A 23,426-nucleotide genomic window follows, 5' to 3' on the forward strand; every position below is an offset into this window, starting at 1 on the left:
TCACATCAATCTTGTAACTGATCGAGTTTCCTTCTTTGCTTTAAACATTGGAAAGCTTAGCCCCAAATGTGTGGTCCGTCTCTAGTGTAGGATCTCATGGCCCCGCATTTTGTGAACGAACCTAATTCCTGGAACAATTGTACTATACAATCTTGATTTTTTTTTTCTCCTCCTTTGTATCATTTACACTAGTTTTTTAACTTTATCTTGTAACATTGAATTTAAGTTTTATCAGCTGTCTTAAATCATTTTTTGGAACGTGGTGAGGTCTAAATAAATATTTAGCGAATAGTTGCAGAACATAGATTAACCGAGCAAGAAGACCCAGTCGTTTTTCCCACAGAGCATTAATGACGAGGTGGAAGTTGCCAGTTACAGTTTCTTTCTTATCAAGGCTTCTGGAAATTCACTCATCTGTTAGTTATGGATAGGTTTTAAGGTTGCAGTTTCTGAAATAGCATTCAACTGTGAAGAAAATTTTTTTCCTGGGGACCTTTCTTCTTTGGTATGATGGATAAAAGTACTTTTCCATTTACTTTCACTCATTAGAAAAAAAGTTTCGTATGCCAGCCATGTGCTTCTGGGAGCCTGAAAAATGACTCACATTTCCTGTTTCACCTGTGAACGATTTTGGTGAAATGAGACATGAAAAGGTGTAGTTTGGAGTTAGAACACACCAGGCTACTGCAGATTTTACCCTAAATGTGATTAAACACCCCATTTTCATAAGTTCTGATAGATCTAAGCTGTAGATCTTTCTGACAGTATCTGCTGAATTACTTTTACTGACCAGTGTAACTCTGTAACCCAAAAGTAAACCTTAAATCAAAACATGAAAATACATGTCCCAATCAGTGAATTTGCAAACAAAAATTAATAGAAGAAAGAGTCAGAATTACTGGCAAAGTGATGCAATTTAAACAAATCAAACCAGTAGATGCTCGTCAAGCACTTCTCTCCTGCAGAAAGCTTGTACAAGGCTTTAGAAAGGAGCATCCTCGAGGGGAGGGGCCCATGTCTTGTTCACTGCTGCCTCTTTAGCTCTTCAAATGGGTCCTGGTACATAAGTGCTAAATAGTTTTTGTTAGAGAGAGAGAGGGAGTGTGTGTGTGTGTGTGTGTGTGTACAATGAGTCCCCATTAAGAGGGTGTTTACAGCCTAGTTTAGGGAATAAGATACAAATAAGTGAGTAGAGGAGTTGCTGCACACAGGGACACAACACATAAGTGATGTGGCTAGTGATTGTTGTGAATTTGGGCATGTCCTTTAAGGCACAGTTGGGCAGGGAAGGTCTATCAGGAGGTGGGTTTGGAGTTGGATCTAAAGGACAACTAAGGTTTGGGTGAACAGGAAGAAGAAAGACATCCCAGAAAGTACGAGCAAAAGTTAAACACCAGGACAGCATGCACCTGGGACAGTTGACTTGGCACCCATTCTCTCAGGAGAGGGTTTCTGATGGGGCCAGTTGGTGGAAGGGGCTCATCTTTGGAAATGTGGACCTTATCTTGTCAGTCTTGTGTTTCCACAATTTGGGAGAGATTTTGGGACTGAAATGATACAGAGTACAAAGCAGTGTGCTTCTCAAAGTGAAATGAACATACAGATTTTGATTCAGGAGGGCTGGGGTAGGGCCCAAGACCGCCTGTATAACAAGCTTCCAGGTGATGCCAAAGCTCATGGTGCATGAAGCACACTTTAAATAGCAAGGACGTAGCATTACTATTTCAAGAAGATTGATTTGACAATAGTGGTTGGATGGGTTGGGTTGACGCTGCTTCATCCTAGGGATGTAGAATCAAAAAGGAACTTCAAATGGTCCATAGCTCTTTTGTTGCCATTGGAAAAACCAAACAAAATAGAACTGAGGTCTACAGGGCTCACTATCTCGGAACCAGGACTGGAACGCAGTTCTCTAGCTTGCAGTCAGTACCTCCCACTGCACTCTGCAGTGGTGGTCCTGTGAGGCACCTGGGCGGTGAGGGACCGCGAAGAAGCTGATGTCTGTGGGGATGGAATGGGTTGGCTGGACGCAAGAAACCTTGTGAAGGGAAAAGCAATAGCTCCTAGGAGCTGATTGACGGGGGGTGAGAAAACTCCCAAGAAAAGGTTGAGATTTAAATCCTGGTGAGATGAACACATGCTCCATTGATTGGGCGAAATGGAGAAAGTCAGACAAGAGGGGAGTGTACCTTGTCAACTGGGAGCTGCCGCAACTTCACGGTCTTCTTGTAAAGTGATAGATGCCACGTGAGTTTTAAGTCGACCACCGGCAGCAGCTTTCCCCAGCCATTTGGAGCTTGGTCCCCTCCGTGAGTGGACGCGTCAGCAAGCCTGCGGCATTTCGCTTGCAGGCTGAATGTTGCCGGTCCTCTTGCCTTTTCCACCTCCTCCTTCCGGTACCCGGAGTGGAGGAGAACTTGGCGCTAGGCTGAGCCGGTGGGCGCCTGCTGTTCTTCCTCTCTGCTTCTGGGGCAGGAGAAGGGGTTATCCTCCTGCTTTTCCAGCTGTGAAGTTCATTTGGCTCTGAGCACTGGCAGCATTGAGGGAGGGAGATGTGGATTTCCACGAGAAGGTGGAAACACAGCTGGAGTGGGGTGAGGGTGTGGTCTTTGTTTTCCAGGACCTTATTCTGCCCCGAGTGGGTTTTTGACCTGGTGTATTGCACAATGGGTTGTGGCACTTTGGAGCGTAAATGTAGTCATTTAGGGTCAGAGCCTTAGTTTTATGCTTGACCCATGTCCTGTTAAGTGGGGCTGAGGTCGTGCATGTGTGCACGCACACGTGGTACAGGCAGCTGGAAGCACACACGTGCTCACGTGTTTTGGTTTTGGTAAACCACTGATTTCATCTTGAAATGTTTGTTCTTTTTTTGCCTCTGAGATAGGCATAGTAAACATTTAGGGAATTACTGTTTCCGGAAATTGTCCAAGTTAACAAGAAATGGATTTGAGGTGCATCACCCCCAGTAATGTTTTTTGTCATCTGATTCCTTTTTTAAAAAACTATACAGTACTATAGTTTATTCTCTTTCAGTCAAAATATAAATATGAGGTGATTTCTAAAATCATCATGGACCTTCACTATTAATTATAAAATGCATGCATAATTTTCTATGACACTAGTTATTAAAAATTTTAATACTTCAAGAAAGTATTTTAATTCGAGGCATGACCTAATTTGAGAAATTAAGCTTTACTATTTCTTAAGAAGTTTTTTAGTTTAACTGTTAGGATACATTTAAAATTATTATCAAATTTAAGTTTTGAGGACTTTTCTTATATTTTTTAAAAATATATAAAAGTTGTATATGCTTGAAAAATATTTCAAAAATTCAGAAATATAGTGGCCTTTGCAGAAGTAATCATTGGTGTGTAAGAGCCCTTTCAGATATTTTCTCATAAATTTATAAATTTAAAAACATATATAGGATCTAGAGATTGTATTTTTAAAATTTTTATAACTAATTTTATAAAAATTTATTTTTTTAGGGGGCCGGCCCCGTGGCATAGCGGTTAAGCGCGCACGCTCTGCTGCTGGCGGTGCTGGTTCGGATCCGGGCGCGCACTGAGGCACCGCTTGTCACGCCATGCTGTGGCAGCGTCCCATATAAAGTGGAGGAAGATAGGTACAGATGTTAGCCCAGGGCCAGTCTTCCTCAGCAAAAAGAGGAGGATTGGCATGGATGTTAGCTCAGGGCTGATCTTCCTCACACAAAAAAAAAAAATTTATTTTTTTAATTTTAAAAACTTTTTTCTTTAATTCTTACTATTTAAAATACTATTATTTCAACCTTTTTAAAAAATTGACGAGTAATTGACAGACAATATTATTAATTTCAGGGGTACAACATAATGATTCGATATTTGTGTATATTATGAAGTGATCACGACAGTAAGTCTGGTTTGGAGTTTGTATTTTTAAGTTGATCTTTCGTTGTTAGAAAAAAATAATGAAAATAATGCAAGATTACATGCTTGTTACAAAGTACGAACAGAACAGAAGCACAGTATACCCTCCTGGACCTTTTCCTCTGCATGCACACTCACATACACATACACATGTTGGGCTATATTTATTTTGGCTTGTTTTTCACTGTTATACCCACCAAGTTGGGGAAGTTTCCTTAAGCATTTGTAATTTACAAACTTACTAAGAGTTTGTAATGTTGGGGCCAGCCCAGTGGCGTAGTGGTTAAGTTCCCACGCTCCGCTTCTGCGGCCCGGGGTTCACTGGTTCAGATCCTGGACGCGGACCTAGTCACCGCTCGTCAAGCCATGCTGAGGAGATGTCCCACATAGAAGAACTAGAAAGACCTACAACTAGGACATACAACTATGTACTGGGGCTTTGGGGAGAAAAATGGAGGAAGATTGGCAACAGATGTTAGCTCAGGGCCAATCTTCCTCAAAAAAAAAAAAAAGAAAAGAAAAATTAGCCTTAAAAAAAAGAGTTTGTAATGTTAATGATATTTTGTCATTCTTAACTAAAGCATCCATATGTGGCTTAATGATGATTAGTTTAATCCATAGATAAAATTCTATGCATCCACTTTCTTTTTAAATTTATTTTAAAAATTTCAACGAAGTCATAACTTATAATTATAGGTTCAGGTTCAGCCACCAGTGTTGTGTGGCTCTCTGGATGTTCATATCATACATGGGCCAAATTATGGAGTTATTTGTCATTGGATACCGCTTAGAATACTCTGTCAAGTGCAAAGTGAATGAGCACATCATACTCAAAAAGTATTAGGATGATAGATGAATACCTGGGAGACAGTAATGAGTACTTTTCTAATGAACTCTTGGGTTGTGTTCAATTTTGAATGGATTTCTTCGTGTTCTTTTGCAACATTTAGATGGAATATCTAAATTTGTCGAATATAGTTTTTTTCTGCAATGACCAAAGAAAGTCCTCCAATGCTAGGAAAGAGTCAAACTCATGGTTGTTGAGCCATTTGCCCAAGATTGAGCCACAGTTAGGACTTAAGAAACCTTGATAGCTAAACCTTCACATTAAATATTGTAATATTTCGTGATATGGTGTCTGGGATTTTCCTCAAAGTAAAATGGGGTGGAGTTGAACCATGGATGAAGGTATAGACAGAATTGACCGTGAGTGGATAATTGTTGAAGCTAGATAATAGGCATTTGAGAGTTCGTTATACTGTTCTCTTTACTCTGGTTTATTTGAGACTTTCTATAATAATAAGTTTGAATCAAGAGAGAGATGATAATTGTAGCCTAAAACGTTGTGATATTTCAGCCTCTGAGTGATAGGTTCAGGCTGAACTATATTGCCAAGATATGCTACTTGAATAAACTCTATAAAAATCACAAAAGAATCCTTATGGACATTGTCATGAATAAAGAGTCTTATCTCATTCCTCGTTTCGAAAACTTACGTGAGCTCCCATCTTCTTGGGGTCAGTATGACAGACTGTAATTTCCAAAGCGGGTCAGAATGGTACCTCCCATCCCGATGCTCTTCTTACCCGTGACTTTGACACTCCTCCCATTGAGAGACGGGAGCTCTGTACCCTCTTGCCTCCTGGAGGGTTGTGACTCCAGCAGAAGTGGCGCCATATGAGGCTATAAGGTAATATGGCTTTTGCCTGGTGATTTTGGTATGCTCACTCTTGAAACCCAGCTTCCTGCTGTGAGGAGGACCAGCAGCTGCATGGAGCACAGGTGTTCCAGCTGCTAGCCCCTGCCTAGGTCTTGGCCCTTAGCCAGGTTCAGCCTCCAGACATGTGAATGTGCCAGCTTTCCTATGATTACAGCTCCAACCATCAAGTCACTCCCAGCCTTCCAATCTTCCCAACGGAGGCCCCAGACACCATGGAATAGAGACAGGCCTTTTCTGCTGTCCCCTCTCTGAATTCTTACCCACAGAAGCTGTGAGTGTGGTAAAATGCTTGTTGGTTTATGTAACTCAGTTTGGGATGATTTGTTACAGGGCAGTAGTAACTGGAACAGTCAGTGTGTGTTAATAAGGGAGAGAAGAATCTTATTTCTCAGTGATCGTCTCTTTCCATAACATGCCCAAAAGATACATATATACTCAGTGACTGTGATTCGATGGTATTCACAATTTTTACTATTTCCATCAACATGGTGACTTCCAGATCAGGAGTTATATTGTGGACCATCAGTTGTTCCCCAGATGAAGAAGTTTGCGGCTGAGCAATCCGGTGAATCTCTTTACTTCTTCTTACTCCAACCCCCCTTCATCAGGACTTCCTTCTCCTGCAGCAACTCCAGAACCAGGCTTCCTGCCCCTTCTGCCCATTATGTGCTTGAATTGGGAAGAGAGAAGGAGGCGGCCTCATCTGGAGACAGGACACACAAGGGGGAATGTCAAGGACCCTTTCTCAGTCCATTCTGACCTGAACCCCTTTATTGTGGTATACTTAGCTGGTGCTCCTTCTATCTGACTCCATCCCACTTTTTCACTCTACATTGTGCCATGAAAAAAAAATCTAATTTTTCTTAGTGATAGACAGTAAAAAAATTGTCCAGCACTTCTTCCTTATATGCATAGGACACATCTGTCAAGACTTGGTTCATACTCTGCACGTGAGGTGTTTTCTCCAAGTGTGTATCAGAGCACCTCTATTTGTAATTTTCCATTTCTTAGGCTCAATGGAGGGTCCACAAGGGTTTGCTGTATTTTGTGTTACCTATTTTTATATGTCTTAAATATTTCATAATATTCACATCTACATGATAATAGTTAATAATTACCTTCTGGCATGTTTTATCATTGATACATGTGATATCCATCAGTGTCATAATAATGGAATTTTGCCAATAGTCCATTCTGGTTTCTCTCCAAGGATCATATAGATCCCTAACTTGGTGGATATGTTACCCCGGCCCCTAGCCCCATAGGACATTAACCACAACCCTGTTCAGAACAAGCCTCACACGTTTGCTTTAGCTGACAGGAAACCACGAAGAGAGGAAGGAGGAGACGGCTGAGACATACAGTCGAAACCACTTAAAAGCGGTTGAAGGCAACAGGGCAGTCTGACTTGACCTAACACAGACCCCAAAGCTCATTATACACTCATTGTAATACATCACCGTATTATGGAACACACCCACCTTCACCATGACAGTTTACAGTTGCCATGGCAATGGCAGGATATAACCAAATAAGGAAAGAAAAGAGGTGGCACCCTTGCTCCCCACAAAAACCACCGGTTTCCTCGAATAACTGTGAATATTCCTCCCCTTCCTTACCTTAGACCCCTTATAACAGCTGCTTTATCACCCCAGGAGCTGAGAAGTTGATTTGTGAACATAGTTCCCACTTCTCCATTCTTTGGCCATTGAATAAAAATTGTGCTGTTGAACGCTCAGCTTTGGTTTCATTTCAAATCTGGAACACTGAACAGAAAAGAACCTTCTAAGGAGGACAGGGCCAATTGTGGGTTCAAGGCCCACCGGCCCTGGAGTCTTCCTCGGATCCCTTCTGATTGTGGGTTCATGTCCCACTGGAGGGATGCAAAATTGGTAACAGATAATTTTACAAGCTTCTCTTCAGTTGTGTAATATTTTCCCTTTAGGGTGTGTCTGCTCTAAGAAATGCCTCGTAACGATGATGGTGGTCTCTCCTTGAAAGATGAAATTATTAATATTTGCTCTGAAAAACATTATTTTGTGGCATGTTCTGGAAAAATCACTAGAAACATCACTGTACAAGATCTCCTGTTATCATCCCCTGTTCCTGATAAAACAGATGTTCTGCATGGAAACGTTAACTGGGTCCATTATTTTAGAGGGATGAATTTTGATACATTATACATCAAACTACACCCCCAACGTTTTCTAAAATGTAGCTAAAACACAGTTAAGTGTGTAAGTAACAAACTAACGCCTGAAGATGAATTGTTTCAAATGTTACTTCCTGATCATCAAACATTGAATATGGATGTTAACAAGCACTTGTTTTGTGTGCGGGAACAGGTACATTTTGCATAATATCATAAATGTTACATTTATGATATGGAGTGACAAGTGATGCACTCAATAAATAAAATTTATTAGAAAAACGCAGATAAAAATATCCAATAAAAGCAGGTGATTTCCTATCATGGACTATAACCTAGTGAAGTAGAGACTTAAAGCTTGAAGAAAAGGTGACAATGGAGGAGGAAAAGAGAGCGGTGTCGGTCATTTTTTGTTGATGGTTAAAGAAGGACGTGGGCTGGAGTTGGGTGTGAAAGGGGCAACTTCAGAAAAAATTTCAGAGAAAGTAGTAGAATTCTGTCATCATTCAGAGGCTTCCATTCTAATTCCTGAACAAGAAGACTTAGGAGGAAAAAATTGGAAACTACACCTTTGCTTACCTCCTGCTGTTTACGCTTGTAAATTTCTCACGCGGTGCTAAGAGGTTAGGTATTGTGATTGGTCTCTTGGGACCAGGAACCTCCAAAATACATACCCGTTTGTTGATTACACCTGAGTCTGACCTCATACCAACTGGACTTGGAATGGGACTCAAACGTTTCCATACATTGTTTTGTAAAAATGGCGTATCGTGTTTGGGACAGAAATATAAATTTTTTGTTATGAACAAAGGTGGCAACAAAAACCAGGAGGATGTCAACTGGAGAGAAGTTCTGTGGAGCTTCACACCACTCTTGATATTTTTTCATAACAAATAAGGCCCTGGGACTAGGAGAGTGGGTTGGCAGTCAATTAAAACACTTTACTCTTTTGGTCTGCTTGTCCCAAATCATCCCGTTCTCAGATTAACTCACCCCAGCACATTCATTTTGTGTTCTATATTTGTACTGGATTCCTGTTACCTATTCACATTTATAAATTTACTCTGAGTTAAACTTGTTTTAATATTTCACTGCTGACTTTTAAAAATATTGGTCTAGTTTTGTAATTGTGCTAATGATGGGCAACTTCAATAAACTGAACAATTAGATGCAAGAGAGACTCGTAATTTGAGATGATCTGCTCCCATGTCCTGAGTATTAGCTGAGACTAACAAGATAGTCTTCCTGTAGTGCGTGTGTAGTCCTGAAGAATATAACCATTATTAAGAACACAATAAGATTATTGGAAAACTCATAATTAACCTGACATTTCAAACTTGTATAATGTTAGTGATATCACTCCTTCCTCTGAACCTGCCCATCGTCCTGCTTATGACTTGATGGTCAGCTGGGGTCCACCCTGGACTGTGGGTCACACTCTGATGAGGACCTCCACTTAAGTTCCTATTTAGATCTAGATTTATTTTCTACTTATGAAACATATCAATGTGGTGCTCGTGCTCTTTTGAGTAGCGTAACCCTTGTTTTCCCATAGTATATTCTAACACTTCTAATAGTGTAATTTTCCTATTTTGCTGGCAAAGCTTATTTCAATATATTATTTTCATCACAGGTTTATCTCCTTTTTTTCTTTCAAAGAGGATACCATTTTTGTAACTTTAAAACAAGAGTGTTAGACAACATGGTTTTAACTCTAAAATTATTTGATTCTTTTGCCTCTGCTTTTATGATTTGGTGATTTTTTTTCTGGTGAGGAAGATTCGCCCTGGGCTAACATCTGTGGTCAATCTTCCTCTATTTTGTGTACGAGCCGCCACCACAGCATGGCCGCTGAGGAGTGGTGTAGCTCTGCGCCCAGGAACCAAACCCAGGCTGCCAAAGTGGAGTGTGCCAAACTTTACCACTAGGCCACCGGGGTTGGCCCAGTGGTTGGTTTTTTTGTAGTGTACTCATAATGTCATACATTTGTTTCATCTATTAACTGGATGCTTTTAGGGCCAAGACATCAAGTTAGCTTTCCACCTTCCTAAAGACACTTACAACTAGCTCTACATTACTAAATACTCTGGTTACATTTAGAACTTTAAGATCAGATTGGAGCTCCATTGTTATTGAAAAAGAAACTGAACACAGCGGGTCACAGTGAATTCTGTGTCCTAGTGGTGGTCTACTCCCATCCAGAGAATTATTTCGCCGTTATCCGTCAGTCCCTTCAGTTACACTGTGCTTTTTTCTTCTGCAATAAAATCGTCAGCAGTGTCAAGTGGTGAAGTTTGGAAAACAGTTCACTTTTAGGAGGCTAGAGCTCTCATTTTAAAAATACTTTAGCTTTTCCAGAAAGTGTGTTTATCTCCGCCATCTCCTCCCACTGCCCTAGAGTTCCCCAAACCCCTCATCTCTTCTTACGTGTCTGTCTGTCTTTCTGGTCTGTGCCACGTTTGGAAGTCTCATTAAACCAGCATCTGTTCTGTTTTAGGAGAAACCTGATGCCAGCCCCGCGTCACTTCAGCTGCGGTCTCAGATCGAAGTAAGCACAGTGACTTTAATCGTCTATTTTTGCTTCTGCCCTTTTTGTTAAGTGATGTTCTGTAAAATCAGAGGAAGCCTGCTGCTCTGCCTGCACTGACCCTGTGAATCTTCTCTCCTAGGAGTCACTTGGCTTCTCCAGCGCCGTGTCAACACCAGAAGTGGAAAGAAAGTAAGTTTCCCTCCCTCTGCCCGGGATCAGAATCTCTAAGAAGGTGTCTTTTAGGTCCATTGTGATGGGAGTCAGATGCGTGATCGTGCTGTGTATGGCTGTGAAGCTTGATGTCATTTTCCTTACGTGTTGTGTGTGTGTTTGCACACAGATAGGTGGTTAAGAGTGTGTTTTGTAATTCCGTCGGCAACGCCTAGATTCTGTGACGAGTTATTGACTTCACACTGCTTATTTTGAGTGAACCCTAAATAAATATGTGGAAGTGAGCTTGGAGAAAGGGGGAGGACAGGTAAGTCAACCAAAATGGGTTTTCTTCTTTTACATTACTTTTTGATATAGGATGCAAGTCTTAAAGAAGTAAGGTACAAAAATAAAATACATTCTGGAATAAAACAATGAGTAAAAATCCCTCCACTGCACCTTGCTTTGGTGAGTGACCTTAAAACAAGAATAAAAGCTTGTGACAGAAGATGGCAAATGCTCACTAACCTTTCCTGTGAAAGGTGATGTTTTTGCTTCCTTGTCCTAACTTGGACCCTGTAATTTTGACTCTCGTGGAAGATAATTCTATGTTACATCTTGTGTTTCCAGTATTACTTTTAGGCAACTTTAAAAAGCAAAGTAAAGGCAAAACAATTTTTTTTTCCTCTAACCTTTCCCTTTTCTGCTTCATTCCATCATAATTATGCTAGAATGTTCTGTTTACCTCTTCTGAGGTAGAGGCAGTTTAAGAAAGTCCACCTCGTTAAACAGATACTTCCTTTGGCACAGAGCCGCTTGGACCGTTTTCATGCCAAGAGAGGCATAGAAGTGGTTTGGAAAGAAAGTATTTCTGGAATGAAAAGCACATGTTGGGAGAGCGTGTGTGCGCTTTGCAGCACAGCCCTGCCTAATCCGTCCACGTGTGTGTGCCGCTGGCACGGAGGCAGCCTCAAGGAGGGAAGGCTGCTTTGCCCAAGCTTCAGGTCTCAATTTCAGAGGCTCAGCAGATCCAGTTCAGGACTGAGGAACGTTGAGGGTGATGAGCAAAAGAAACCAAGGCCGTTGCCCACTCAGGGTTAGAGGATAAAGGTGCACTTAACACGAACTTCCTTTGTTTTAGTGGCGTATGTCCTGCCAGCAGCTTCGTCGTGTGGAGGCTGAAACAGCCTGGAGATTTGAGTTGAGATTGATTTAGAAATTGGAAGTCCTCTGGTGATGTTGACCCGAGTGTGGGCAGAGCATGGAGTGAACGGGCCATAGGTTCTCCTGACGTAGTTTGCTACCCATGTGGCGTGATTCCGTCCGAGAACTGAGATGTTCTCTCAGAATCTCTGAATCCTTCAGGAAACAAGAAATGTTTGCCTTTCCTCCTAAGAGGAAGTGACTCACCAAATTTGTACTAATCTTCGTTAGGCTGGGTATTTCTTGTTCCCCTTAATTGTGGGTAGTCATTCTTTCTGTGTTTATATCCTTCACTTAGTAAAATGTGGCATGACTCTTGTGGCCAAGAGACAGACTGACAGCCTCCTCTGAGGTTAACAAAAAAATTTGAAAACACACACACACACACACTCACACACACACTCTCTCTTATGTAACCTCACTAATTATTGTTATTATTGCTGAACTATTTGGGAGTCAGTTGCAGACACCACGACGCTCACTTCTAAATATCCCACCACGTGTCTCCTAAGGGCAAGGACATTCTCTTACAGAATCGCAGTATAATTACTAAATAAAGGAATTTTAATAGTGCTTTTCCTAACATGCGCTTCATATTCAAGTTTCTCTGATTGTCCCAATAATATTTCTTATAGCACTTTTTTTTTTTTTTGCTGAGGAAGATTGGCCCTGGGCTAACATCCATGGCCATCTTCCTCTACTTTATATGGGACGCTGCCACAGCATGGCTTGACACGTGGTGCATAGGCCCAGGCCTGGGATCTGAACCTGTGAACTCTGGGCCGCCGAAGGGGAGTGTGCAAACTTAACCACTATGCCACTGGGCCGGCCCCTCTTATAGCATGTTTTTTTTCAATCCAACACTTTTTAAAAAAATCACTCAACGTATTCACATGTCACATCTCTTGTCACATTTAATCTGAAAGGATTTCTTGGCCTTTCTTTGTCTTTTATGATATTGATATTTTTTAAGAATGTAGCTAGTTGTTTTGTGAAATATTCCTCAATCTGGGTTTCTTTTTAAGATTCAAGTGATGAATTTTTTTTTTTTTTTTTTTTTTTGCTGAGGAAGATTGGCCCTGAGCTAACATCTGTGCCCATCCTCCTCTATTTTGTATGTGGGGTGCTGCCACAGCATGGCCGACAAGTGGCGTAGGTCCACATCCAGGATCCGAACCCGTGAACTCCAGGCCGATAAAGCTGAGCCTGCGAACTTAACCACTATGCCCCCAGGGCTGGCCCCCAGATAATGCATTTTTTGATATTGTGTTCCACTCAGTGCATTGATTGCATCATGTTAGTTGGTCCTGTTATTGGTGATATTAATTTTGATCATTTGATTAAGGTGATGACTGTCAGGTTTCTTCTGAGAAGTTACAATTTTCCCTTTACAACTAATGAGTATTGTATGAGGAGATCATCTGAGACCACGTCTATATCTTGATCCTCTTCAAATTTGTACCTAATGGTTTTTTAGATTCCTTAAATGGTTCTTGCCTGAATCAGTTTTTACTGTGACTTGCAAAATGGTAATACTGATTCTTAGATTGATAATTACTTTCAACTAAATCTTCCACAAAGGTTTTTTTAAAAAGATGAGGTATCACTCTGGACATTCTAGGTCAGGTTATAATCTGAGTAGGTTCGATGCAGTATTTATATTGAATTATTTGTATTTTTGTACTTGAAAATACAAATGCTATAAAATGCAACATCCTGCTGTTCTTCAAATCCATATGCTTGCTGGTGGCATTGCAAGGCCTGGAGGATGACCTGGCGAGGCAGTTGGTTAGTGTCTGTAAAGCGTCTGCCAACCAAAATATCCTTCTGAGTCAGCAGTGTTGCTTTATAGGCAGAAGTTTTCTTCGTTTTTTTATTCAAAAGGCAAGAGAACTCAGTACTAAACGAAAGTGGACAAATCCTACGGCAGCCCGCCCTCTGAAGCAGAGGCGTGGATGGCAAAAGGCAATACAGAGTGGAGCCGTCGGCCCCTGGGGCTCCTGCCTTCCAGATCCATAGTCCCCCAGCCCCCCCCAGCTGTCTCAGGGACCTCTGCACATCTTCCTCCCTCCCTTCTCCCCCAGTTAAAACCTGATCTGAGGAAGGTATCAGGCAGGAATTATGATGCAAATGTCTGATTTCTAAAAAACACATCCCCTCTCCCAGCGGTATTTAGCATTTCACAGGGTTTAAAGTCTTAAGTTACAGGAATATAGCTTTGACCAGCAGAGACCCAGGAGGTGGGTCTTTTGTGCAGGAGACAAGCAGTAAGAAAAGTCTGATATACCTGACTTCGCTGCACCTGGGTACCCTGCCAGGTGGGGCTGCCGGGGCTCTATTTGACCTGTAGATGTGTGTGACCTGCAGGATAGATGGAGAGAGAGAGATAGAACGGACCCACCCCCCCCCCCGGTTTGACAAAGGCCCCTTTCATCCTTATTTTCCTGCAGTCTGTCTGGTCCCTCTCTGTGCTTTCGCTGAAAATATAAAACAGACGGCCAAAGAGCTTTCATTTGAACCTCTTCTATTTGTATCTGTTTCCATTGCCTTTTGTTGCGACTCGCTGCTTTGTTCCACCAATCTTGGATTTGTGTCGACTGGCTGGAAAGGCGAACGTTAGTTAAATTTCTTGCCACTCACCAGTTAGTCTCATGAATATCTAGAGAGCAAGGCTCTTCTGCTGGGAAATATCTTTATAACTGTGTCTATTAGGAATGAGTTTAGCAATGAATTACAGAAGATGTGACAAATAGTGGCGTAAGCAAATACAAGGTTCATTAGATACATCCTTGTTCCAGGGCTGGCATCTGGCTCAAGTAAGCCTTCAGGAACCCAGACTGTGCCTCCTGGTTTTAAAGTGGCTGTGCCATCTTCCAGATGGGAAGGAGAAACAGGGTGAAGGGAAGAAGGTAAAGGGCAAAAGGCCCCAGGCACATCCTTTAGGAAGCTTTCCTAGAAGCCCTGTCCAACACATCCCACTTTATCCCACTCGTTTCTTCATGCAGTGCCTGCTCGCTGAACGTGGGCTTTGTGGGCAGGGTACCGTTCTGGGTGCTAGGGTATAGTGATGAAGAGCTGATGTGAGCTGCATGCAGGGAGATGTAATAGAAAAAACTAATATATTTTAAATGGTGCTGTGGAGAAAAAGAAAGCAAAGAAAGGAGACCCAGGATTGGAGCACTTGGCCATCATAGCCATAGGGGAGTTTGGAGAGGTGAGCATCCTGCTGCCCTGAGCAAAATGGGCTTCTTAAGGAAGGGGGAAGATAGACATTAAGTAGGAAACTAGCAGCATTTTCCACAATAATTTAATCTTCTATATGTATGTATATATGTATAAAACAGAGTAATCTGAAAACTAGCTGGATGTCTAGCAAATAAACTCTGTGTCAGGATTATTTAGATTCGTTACTTTCGAGGAAGCCAACTATAGGGGAGCCCATTGTTTATTTCTAGGTGTGTGTCTAGATGGAAGTAATCTTTGCGGGGTTGGTTTATATGGAATGAAAATTGGAAAAGAAAAATCAGGAAATAGTAGGGAATGTTTACTGAGTGCTCATTACGGTCCAGGAATTGATCTAAGTACTTAACATTGATTCATTTAATACAGCCACCCTATGAGGTTCGGTATATTATTCCCATTTACAAATGTAGAAACTGAGGCACAGAGAGGTTAATAAGTTGCCCAAGGCTACACAGCTAATAAGTGGCAGAGCCCAGATTTGATCCCAGTTGAGAACCATGCTCGTAACCACTCAAGTATAATTCCAAAGTACTTATAATTGTATTATGCAAATAGAGAGGTTAGATGCAAATAGAGAGGTTAGAGGCAAATTGAGTTTATTGGCATTACAGAAATAGCAGCAGTTAAAACCTACACTCCGGTGGTCCCCTTGGAAGAAGGAGCAATTTTTACTCTCATTCAGGTATATGCTGGGTCTCCGTTATTTATCTATAGAGGCAGGAAGGTCCAAAATAAATCTCAAAACGTCACCTTAGCCAATATTTATAAGCACTTTTCTTCTGAGTCTTTCACCAGAGTTGAAAATTCACTGATGGAGTTTTACCTTCTTTCGTTACCTATGACTACCCTTGAACTATTCTATGGTGAAAAAGTCCAAGAATATATAGTAGGGTGATGGAAAAGGAAGGTAAATAAAAGGAGGGAAAGCCAATATAGCAGTGTTCTGTGGTCGAATAAAATGGGTAGAATCTGGTTTGTAAATGTTCTGTGTGAGCATTTATTACTCCATTTGGACATTGATTTGTTTCATCTGGCAAGCTGATTACTTTTTTTTGTGTGTGTGTGAGGAAGATCAGCCCTGAGCTAACATCCATGCTAATCCTCCTCTTTTTGCTGAGGAAGATCGGCCCTGGGCTAACATCCGTGCCCATCTTCCTCTACTTTATATGGGACGCCGCCACAGCATGGCCTGACAAGTGGTGCGTCGGTGTGTGCCCAGGGTTCCCAACCCGCGAACCCCGGGGCCAACGCAGCGGAGCGCACGCACTTAACCGCTTGCACCACCAGGCCGGCCCCTGATTCCTTTTTTGATGGTGTCAACTTTCCTTTACTCCCCCTCAAAACCTCTCTCTTCACCTCTTCTTTCCTCTTGGACTTCAGGGAAGAAGCCCTTGCTTGTGTTCACGTGTTCAGCCCTCTCTCTCATCAGCTACTCTCTGGACTGCTTGCATATCTGATCTTGCCTTCCTCTTCCTCCTCTCCCCCATGACCCTCCCTCTGCGTGCCTGGCCGCTGCATCCTTTAATCTGCTCTCCAGGCAGGATGAAGCTCCTGCACTTGCTCAGACAAGTCATGTTCTCCAAGGCATGCTGAGGATCTGAAATTGCTGTTCCTTCCGGTGGGGTCCCCTGTCCCCCACTATCTCACTGTCGTCCCCACCCCTCTTTTTGATCTTAAAAACTCAGCTCTGGTCTTGGCCCCGCCAGAAGTCTTCCCTATCCGCAGAGTTGAGATGAAGTGTCCTGTTGCTGGGCTCTGTAACCCCTGGTTCTCCTGACACTGCTGCAGTGTGTATGTGTGTGTGTGTGTGTGTGTGTATGTGTGTGTGTGTGTGTGTATGTGTGTGTGTAGTCATCTCCACTCTGAACCCTGGATCTTTTACATAAAAGATTTTCAATAATGTTGAAAATAATGATGAGTGAGTGGGTGGCTATGTACAAACACACTTAGTTCTTCCACACTCCATAAAAATCTTCTTGCCCCTCTCCCAAACCAAAATTCTCTCTCTCCTCCTCTAGTTGCTGAACTTTCCCCCTGAAGCCCGGCTCCTCTCTTCCTTCCCTGCTGAAAAGCTCTTTCTGAGGCCAGTGACGCAACAGTACCCATCCCAGAGGCCTCTCCCCACGTGCGTTCCTTGTTGCCTTTGGCCTGCTGACTTTCCTCTCCGTCACGTGTCTGTCTCCCCCCTTGGCGTCTGTGACTTTGCGGCTTCCGGCTTCCAGTTTCTCCTCCTCCCTTTGTGCCCACTCTTTGCAGCTCCCTTTTTTCTGCCCACCCCTTACTGTGGGTGTTCCCCTGGGGCTTTGTATCCAGCCTGCAAGCTCTCCCCAGGTGCCCACGCCCAGGGCTTTGAACTGTTGTCTCTAGGCACCCACCTCGAATCTACGTCTCTCCCTCCGCCCCATCCCCAGGCTGCTGACCTGCCTGTTGCAGCCTCTTGCCAGGTGCCTGCTCATTACTAGTCCAGTCACCCCAGCTGCACGTTCTTATAGCGGAACTCACCACCCGCTCTGTATCCTTCTTTCCTTCTCTCTCTGACCACTTGCTGTTTGTGCATCCGTCCCCCTTTGTCTCCTAGGGACCACTTTTCTGTGCTTTGCCCTGGCCTCCCATCGTCATCTCCAGCTTTCTTCCGTGATTCCAAAACCTCAGTTGCCTAATCCTGTTGCTTCTACTTCTATATCTTTTCCCTTGTTTCCCTCTTTTTCGTCTTCACTGCTCCAAGGGAGACCCTTAATGCTCTTTTTATGGAAGAGTGTTCAGGAAATTCCTCCCAGATTTGCCTCCCTAAAGTACAGTGAGGCCACACCACGTGGAGGGGATGCTGAGATCCTATAAATTCCCGCCTCTGCAGGTTTTCACCTTGGTAATCAAAATTCGCCCATAGAGCCCCCGCCCATCTTGGTCACTGCACCTCCCAGTCTCCCCGTCACATGACCAGCTCCAGCTCCACTGGGTGCTGTGTATTTCCCAGATGCCTCCTGGGCTGTCTGGAGTTCATGCCTTGAAAGCATTTCCCTCCTTTAAGTCCTATTTTAGGGACTGCTTCTCCTTGAAGGCTTTCTCAGTCCCTTCACTGGCTGTATTCTTTCCCCCTTTTGGAACCCAGCAGCATTTTGCATGGGTCTCAGTTTCTTTCTGTGCTAGAACACATACCATCATCACCATCGTCAGTATCATCATAATATCGCTTCTTGGGTTCTTTCTGGGTGTCGAACACAGTGCTAATCACTTTCACTGTGTTTTATCATTTAATTTGTCGTGAACTCATTTAGGTGTGTACTGTTTTTGAGAGTAATAGCTTCCTAAATTCCTTCCTAAATTCCCAGAGCTAGAGACAAAAATCCTAATCCAGTCTGAGTGCCATTATAGCCTTGGGGTTGAGATGCCCGCCTGAGACCAGACTCTCTGGGTTCAAATCCAAGTTTGTTCTTACTCTGCAGCTCTTGGCAAGTTACTTAACCTTCGTGTCTACCGTTTCCACAACTGTAGAACGAGGATGATCGTTACAGTACTTCCCTCACTCCGTAAGCTATCTAGCACCTAAGAAGTTTCAGTAATCCTGTCTGTTATCCTCATCGCCTCTCCTCTCTGGCCCAAGTTCATGCCCTTGCCCGTGGCTCTAGACACTTGCATGCTTTTCTAACCCCACTCGGCCCAGCACGATCGTGAGCTCCTTGAGGCTAAGAGCTCGCCCTCTTCCTCTCTTTGGGTTTTCTTCAGTGGCCAGAACAAGTGCTCATTAAGGCCTTGCGTTGGATTCGTTGAATGCCCCCAGTTCTTTGAAATAAGGCTAAAACTGGATTGTCTCCAGGCCTGGAATTAGGGGAGACCTACTTTGTCTCACCTGTTACCCACATGTTACCGGTGTCCCCCTAAACTGATAGCAGTGTAATAAGGGCAAGTATTTTCTGCTTGTGAATATTCACATGAAAAGGACACTTGTTAAAAACATTTTAAAAAACATATAGTTGAGAGAACAGTAACTTCCACAAATCCCCAAATCTATTTCTAAAGGCTGCCCCTCTCTGCCCACCCAGTTCCATTCTGCAGTCTTGTTCAGTCTCCTTAGGTTTTTCCTCCTGTGTTAAATACAAATAAAAGACCACATAATACCTCCAGATAAAGATATAATATCGAGAAATACACACAAAATATAATTATTTTAAAAGTCCTTAAAACTTTTTCAGCCTTCAGTTTTGTTGGGAAAGTGCATTTAATTTAATTCATTTTGTTTTTGGTAACAGCTTTACTGAGATACAATTCACATACCGTACAACTCACCTATTAAAAGTATACAATTCAATGATTTGTAGTATATTCACAGAGTTTTGCGACCATCACCACAATCAATTTTAGAGTATTTTTGTGAATTCAAAAAGAAACCGTATACCGCTTAGCTGTCACCTCCAAATTCCCCCATATCCCTCACCCCTGAGCAACCACTCATCAGCTTTGTCTCTGTAGATTTGCCTATTCTGGACGTTTCGTGGAAATGGACTCATGCGTGCTTTAAGTGACTAGCTTCTTTCACTTAGCGTGATGTTCTCCAGGTTCATCCACGTTCCCTCCTTTCCGCTGTATGTACATACCACATTTTGTTTATCCATTTGTCAACTGATGGACATTTAGGGTTGTGTTGACTTTTCCACTCTTATGAATAATGCTGCTGTGAACATTTGTAAGCAAGTTCTTGTATGGTCATCTATTTTCTTGTTTTTTAAAATCAGCTTCATTGAGATATAGTGCACATACCATACAAGTCACCCATTAAAAATGTACACCCCAAAGGTGTTTAGTGTCTTCACAGACGTGTCGCCATCACTACAGTCAATTTAGAACATTTTCATCGCCTCAAACAGACACCCTGTGCCCTCTAGCACTCACTCTTCTATTTCCTGATGACCCTCAGCCCTAAGCAGCCACTGATCTACTCTCTGTCTGTGTAGATTGGCCTATTATGGACATTTCATATAAATAGAGGGAAAGTACATTTTTGAAAGAAAACTTGTTAGAGCTTTATTAAGAATAGAACTTTGAATCCAATTCTTGATAACTTTGTATTCAGCCTCCTTGAAATGTCTAAGAAATTCTCTTTTCAGTAAATTTTTTCCCAAGTGGGATCTCGTCCCTCTTCCTCAACAAACTCGTTCCTGGGGACAGGCTTGAGGAGACGGGCTTGGCTCCCCCGCTTTGAGGCGTCCCTCAGGAAGCCCCCTGAGGACAGGGTCTGCCGTCTGTGGTCACGTGGACTTCTGTGTGACAAGCTGGGGCTCTCTGCGCTCATTCTCATTCGTAGGAGTGAGCATGCAGTGCGATCATTAATCCTCCTTCAGAACAGACCAGATCCAGTGAGGGTTCCTGATGAGGTCTTGCGAGTTTCCTGGGAAATCCAGATCAAGGCACGTTCCCTGGAGCTGAGACCAGCGCATCCTGTTTCCACGTCCTGTTTGTGGCAGGGCTGTGGGCTGGGGAGGGGAATACTTCTTCTTTCCCGTGGGGAACGCGCATGTGTTCCCCGGAGCCAGGGAGCAGTGCGGAGGCGTGTCCTTCAAAATAGCCCCCAAGTCGGTTCTGCTCGGTTCAGGAGGATGTGTCCTGCTGTCTGCCCACTGCCCTCCCAGGAGAGGGAGGTGGGTGCCCGTGGCCTGCTGGAGCAGCACCACCGAGAGAGCCAGAGATGACTCGGGCTGCTGCTGTGTGGTCCTTCCAGCTGCCAGGGACAGAAGAGCCAGCTTAGGTTTCAGAAAATCAATGGGCTGCACCAAGAGCTAGGTGTTAGTGTATATATTATGTATTCCTCTGCTTTAATCAATTTACTGGTAGCCATCTGCCAAGGCTGTGGGCACGAGGGCGAGGTCACTCTCTGGGTGGGGGGTGGCTGGAGCTGTCAGTGTGCTCCCCTCTGTGGTTGGTCCTGTGTGTCTCGTCACCCCTCCGGGCTCATCTCTGTCACACGGTGATGAGTTTGAGCCACGTGCTCTCCAAGGGTCCTTCTCACCTGGGCCCACTTTCCTTTTCCAACCCAGTCCAAAGCATGCCCCGTGCCCACCAATTTTGTGTGGCCTGTCCGCATATGCTGCTGTGCTGTCGCCGGCGTCGGCTTTGGTGTTGGACAGAGCCTGAGCCTGAATTTCAGCTCTGCTTGCAGTGGGATTTAAGTTCTCTAAGCCTCAGGTTTCTAATGGATAAAAGACGCACAATAAAAGTGCTTTCTGGGGGTGGTGGTGTGAAATGCCCAGCACGGAGCCTGGTGTATGAGGGGGGCTCAGACTTCTCTGGTTCTCTCCCCACTGTGCCCTCTGTAATGTAGGGCACTGCCTGTGGCAATGGCGGGGTGTCTGTGGTTTTCATCCTCCGTCTCATTAGATGGTCCAGACACAGAGCGTGTCAGTGGCCATGGCCACTTAATATGCCACTCCCACAGGAGCTTTCCTTTCCCTTCAGTGCCCCAAAGAGGGGAGGCTAGGACACAGCCACCATTGTCACAGAGCCCCCGTGGTCGCCACGTGCTGAAGTCTGCGTTTGTGTGGGCGGATCTGTGTCACACACGTGTGTGTTCCATCGCACAGCGTGGCTGAGGGGCTCGGCATTCCAGAATGCAGGGGCTTGGGTGGGAGCAGCTGTGCCAGGATTCTCCATCTCAGCTGTTGCCCTCTGAAAACGCTGTTGCCCTGAACTCTGTCTGGTGAGGGAGCCCCAACTGACCCAGCCCCAGCCTGAGTCCATGCGCCTGGGCTGCGTCCTTCTTGGTGACAGGCCGTGTGTGACTGCTGAGGACGGGTGATGCTGTCAGGGAGGAGTTAGTGTGCGAAAGTGGCTGCTGTTTATTCTCTCCCCTGCAGGAGAGGTGAACGGAACGCTGGGCCAGGGAGGAGAGTGGGCGTGGGAGGGAGGTAATCCGTGAATAAAGAGCATCCCCATCCTGGCAGGAAAAAGGGAAGACCCACACCTACCACTTCTGTGTATAAATCCTTCCAACAACACTGTAATCTAGGGGTAGCCCGTGGCCTAGTGGTTAAGTCCTGTGCACTCCGCTGTGGTGGCCCAGGTTCGGTTCCCGGGTGCAGACCTACACCACTCATCAGCCGTGCTGTGGTGGCGACCCTCACACAAAATAGAGGAGGATTGGCACAGATGTTAGCTCAGGGTGCATCTTCCTCAAAAACAACCAAACAAACAAAAACTATAATATAAGTGGTAGTTTGCAATTAAGGAAACTGAGGGTTAGAAAGAGTCAACGACTTAACCAGATCAGGATCACAAACCTCGGGCGAGGTGGAGGTGGAATTCCAGTCTAGATCTGTTTATCTGACCACAGCCAGGCCAGACGCCACCATGAGGACCATACGAGGACCGATGCACTTAGGAAAGACCAGTGATGGGCTGGGCGGCTAATGCAGTTTAATTGAATAAGTGTTTTTCACATTTCTGCTGTGTGGATGAATAGGCTGGGCCCTGGAAGAGGTTGGGAAGGTAGCTGTCTCTTACAACCGGAAGAGGACGTGACAAAATGATGTAATACTGTGTGAGTACAAGGCAGGCGGAGGGGCAGGGTACCCCCTGGAGGACAGACGCAGGGCCGTGGACCACGTACATGGGGTTATCAGTAAGGGTTCTGTTAGAGGCACAGATGTTAGGATAACATTATCATAGGTTTTGACCTCATGGGTTTGTGGGGCTGGTTGCACAGCCCAGGTGAGGCTGTCCCCCTCTGTGGCCGAGGACGCAGCCTGAAGTCGGCGGGACTTGCATTTGGGGAACAAAGGATGCAGGAAAGTGGGGCAAGAAGGACGAACTGCCACCTCCGAGGATGGGCTGAAGCCCGCGTCTCTCACCACCTCCGAGCAGGCCTCCAGCTTTGACAGTGCAGGGAGCCTGCAGGGGCGCTGGCGTCCTTCCTCGAGAGCTAAACCAGCCACAGACCCGGGACTCGGAGACCCTGAGGGGGAGGCCAGCAGGAATGCGATGCTGCGGGCCCAGCTGCTGCCCATGCCACGTAGAGACCCAGGGGACATGATGACGTGTCAGCCACGACAGGGCCTCGTGCCCTGCGTTGACCTTGAGACATAGAAAGAAAATGGCTCCTCTCTCCTTCTGCTTTCCGCATCGCAGGTGAAATGTCTCCTGCAGCTCACGCTGCCCCGGGACTGTGCAGGGAAGGGGATTCTGGGACACGTAATCCAGCCGAGCTCGGCTGACACTACAGATCCACTACGGGTTCCCAAAGGAGTGAGCACCGGAGGGATGACTTTCTAGGCAAAAACAGAGGGGAAGGGAATTCCAGGCAGAAGCAAGGATGTGCCAAGGTGTGCGAGCCCAGACCTTCGGGAGCGGAGCCCAGAGGCCAGCTGGTGGGAGCAGTTCAGGAGTCGCCTGCTGGTGGGTTCGTGTGTTAGAAGGATGACTGTCAGTGTGAGGAGGTGGGACTGGTGCCCCGGGAGGCAGGGCAGGAGGCCAGTGACAGAGGGGAGAGGTCCTGCAGGTCTGCACCTTGTCAGAGCCTGTCTTTATTGTGCTTCC

The 23,426-nt window shown here is 44.6% G+C and overlaps 1 protein-coding gene across 1 annotated transcript in view; it reads left to right on the top strand.

The window, feature by feature from the left end:
• Nucleotides 1–23,426, top strand: part of SASH1 (SAM and SH3 domain containing 1) — a 180,441-nt gene that overhangs the window by 71,893 nt on the left and 85,122 nt on the right. Inside the window, exons 3-4 of the mRNA XM_087425207.1 lie at nt 10,275–10,325; nt 10,447–10,496. Coding sequence (XP_087281333.1) covers nt 10,275–10,325; nt 10,447–10,496 — 101 coding nt within the window. The remainder of the gene's footprint in view (nt 1–10,274; nt 10,326–10,446; nt 10,497–23,426) is intronic.

The sequence above is a fragment of the Ceratotherium simum genome, chromosome 38, assembly GCF_057802395.1.
Source record: "Ceratotherium simum simum isolate JZ-2026a chromosome 38, ASM5780239v1, whole genome shotgun sequence".
Classification (NCBI taxonomy): domain Eukaryota; kingdom Metazoa; phylum Chordata; class Mammalia; order Perissodactyla; family Rhinocerotidae; genus Ceratotherium; species Ceratotherium simum.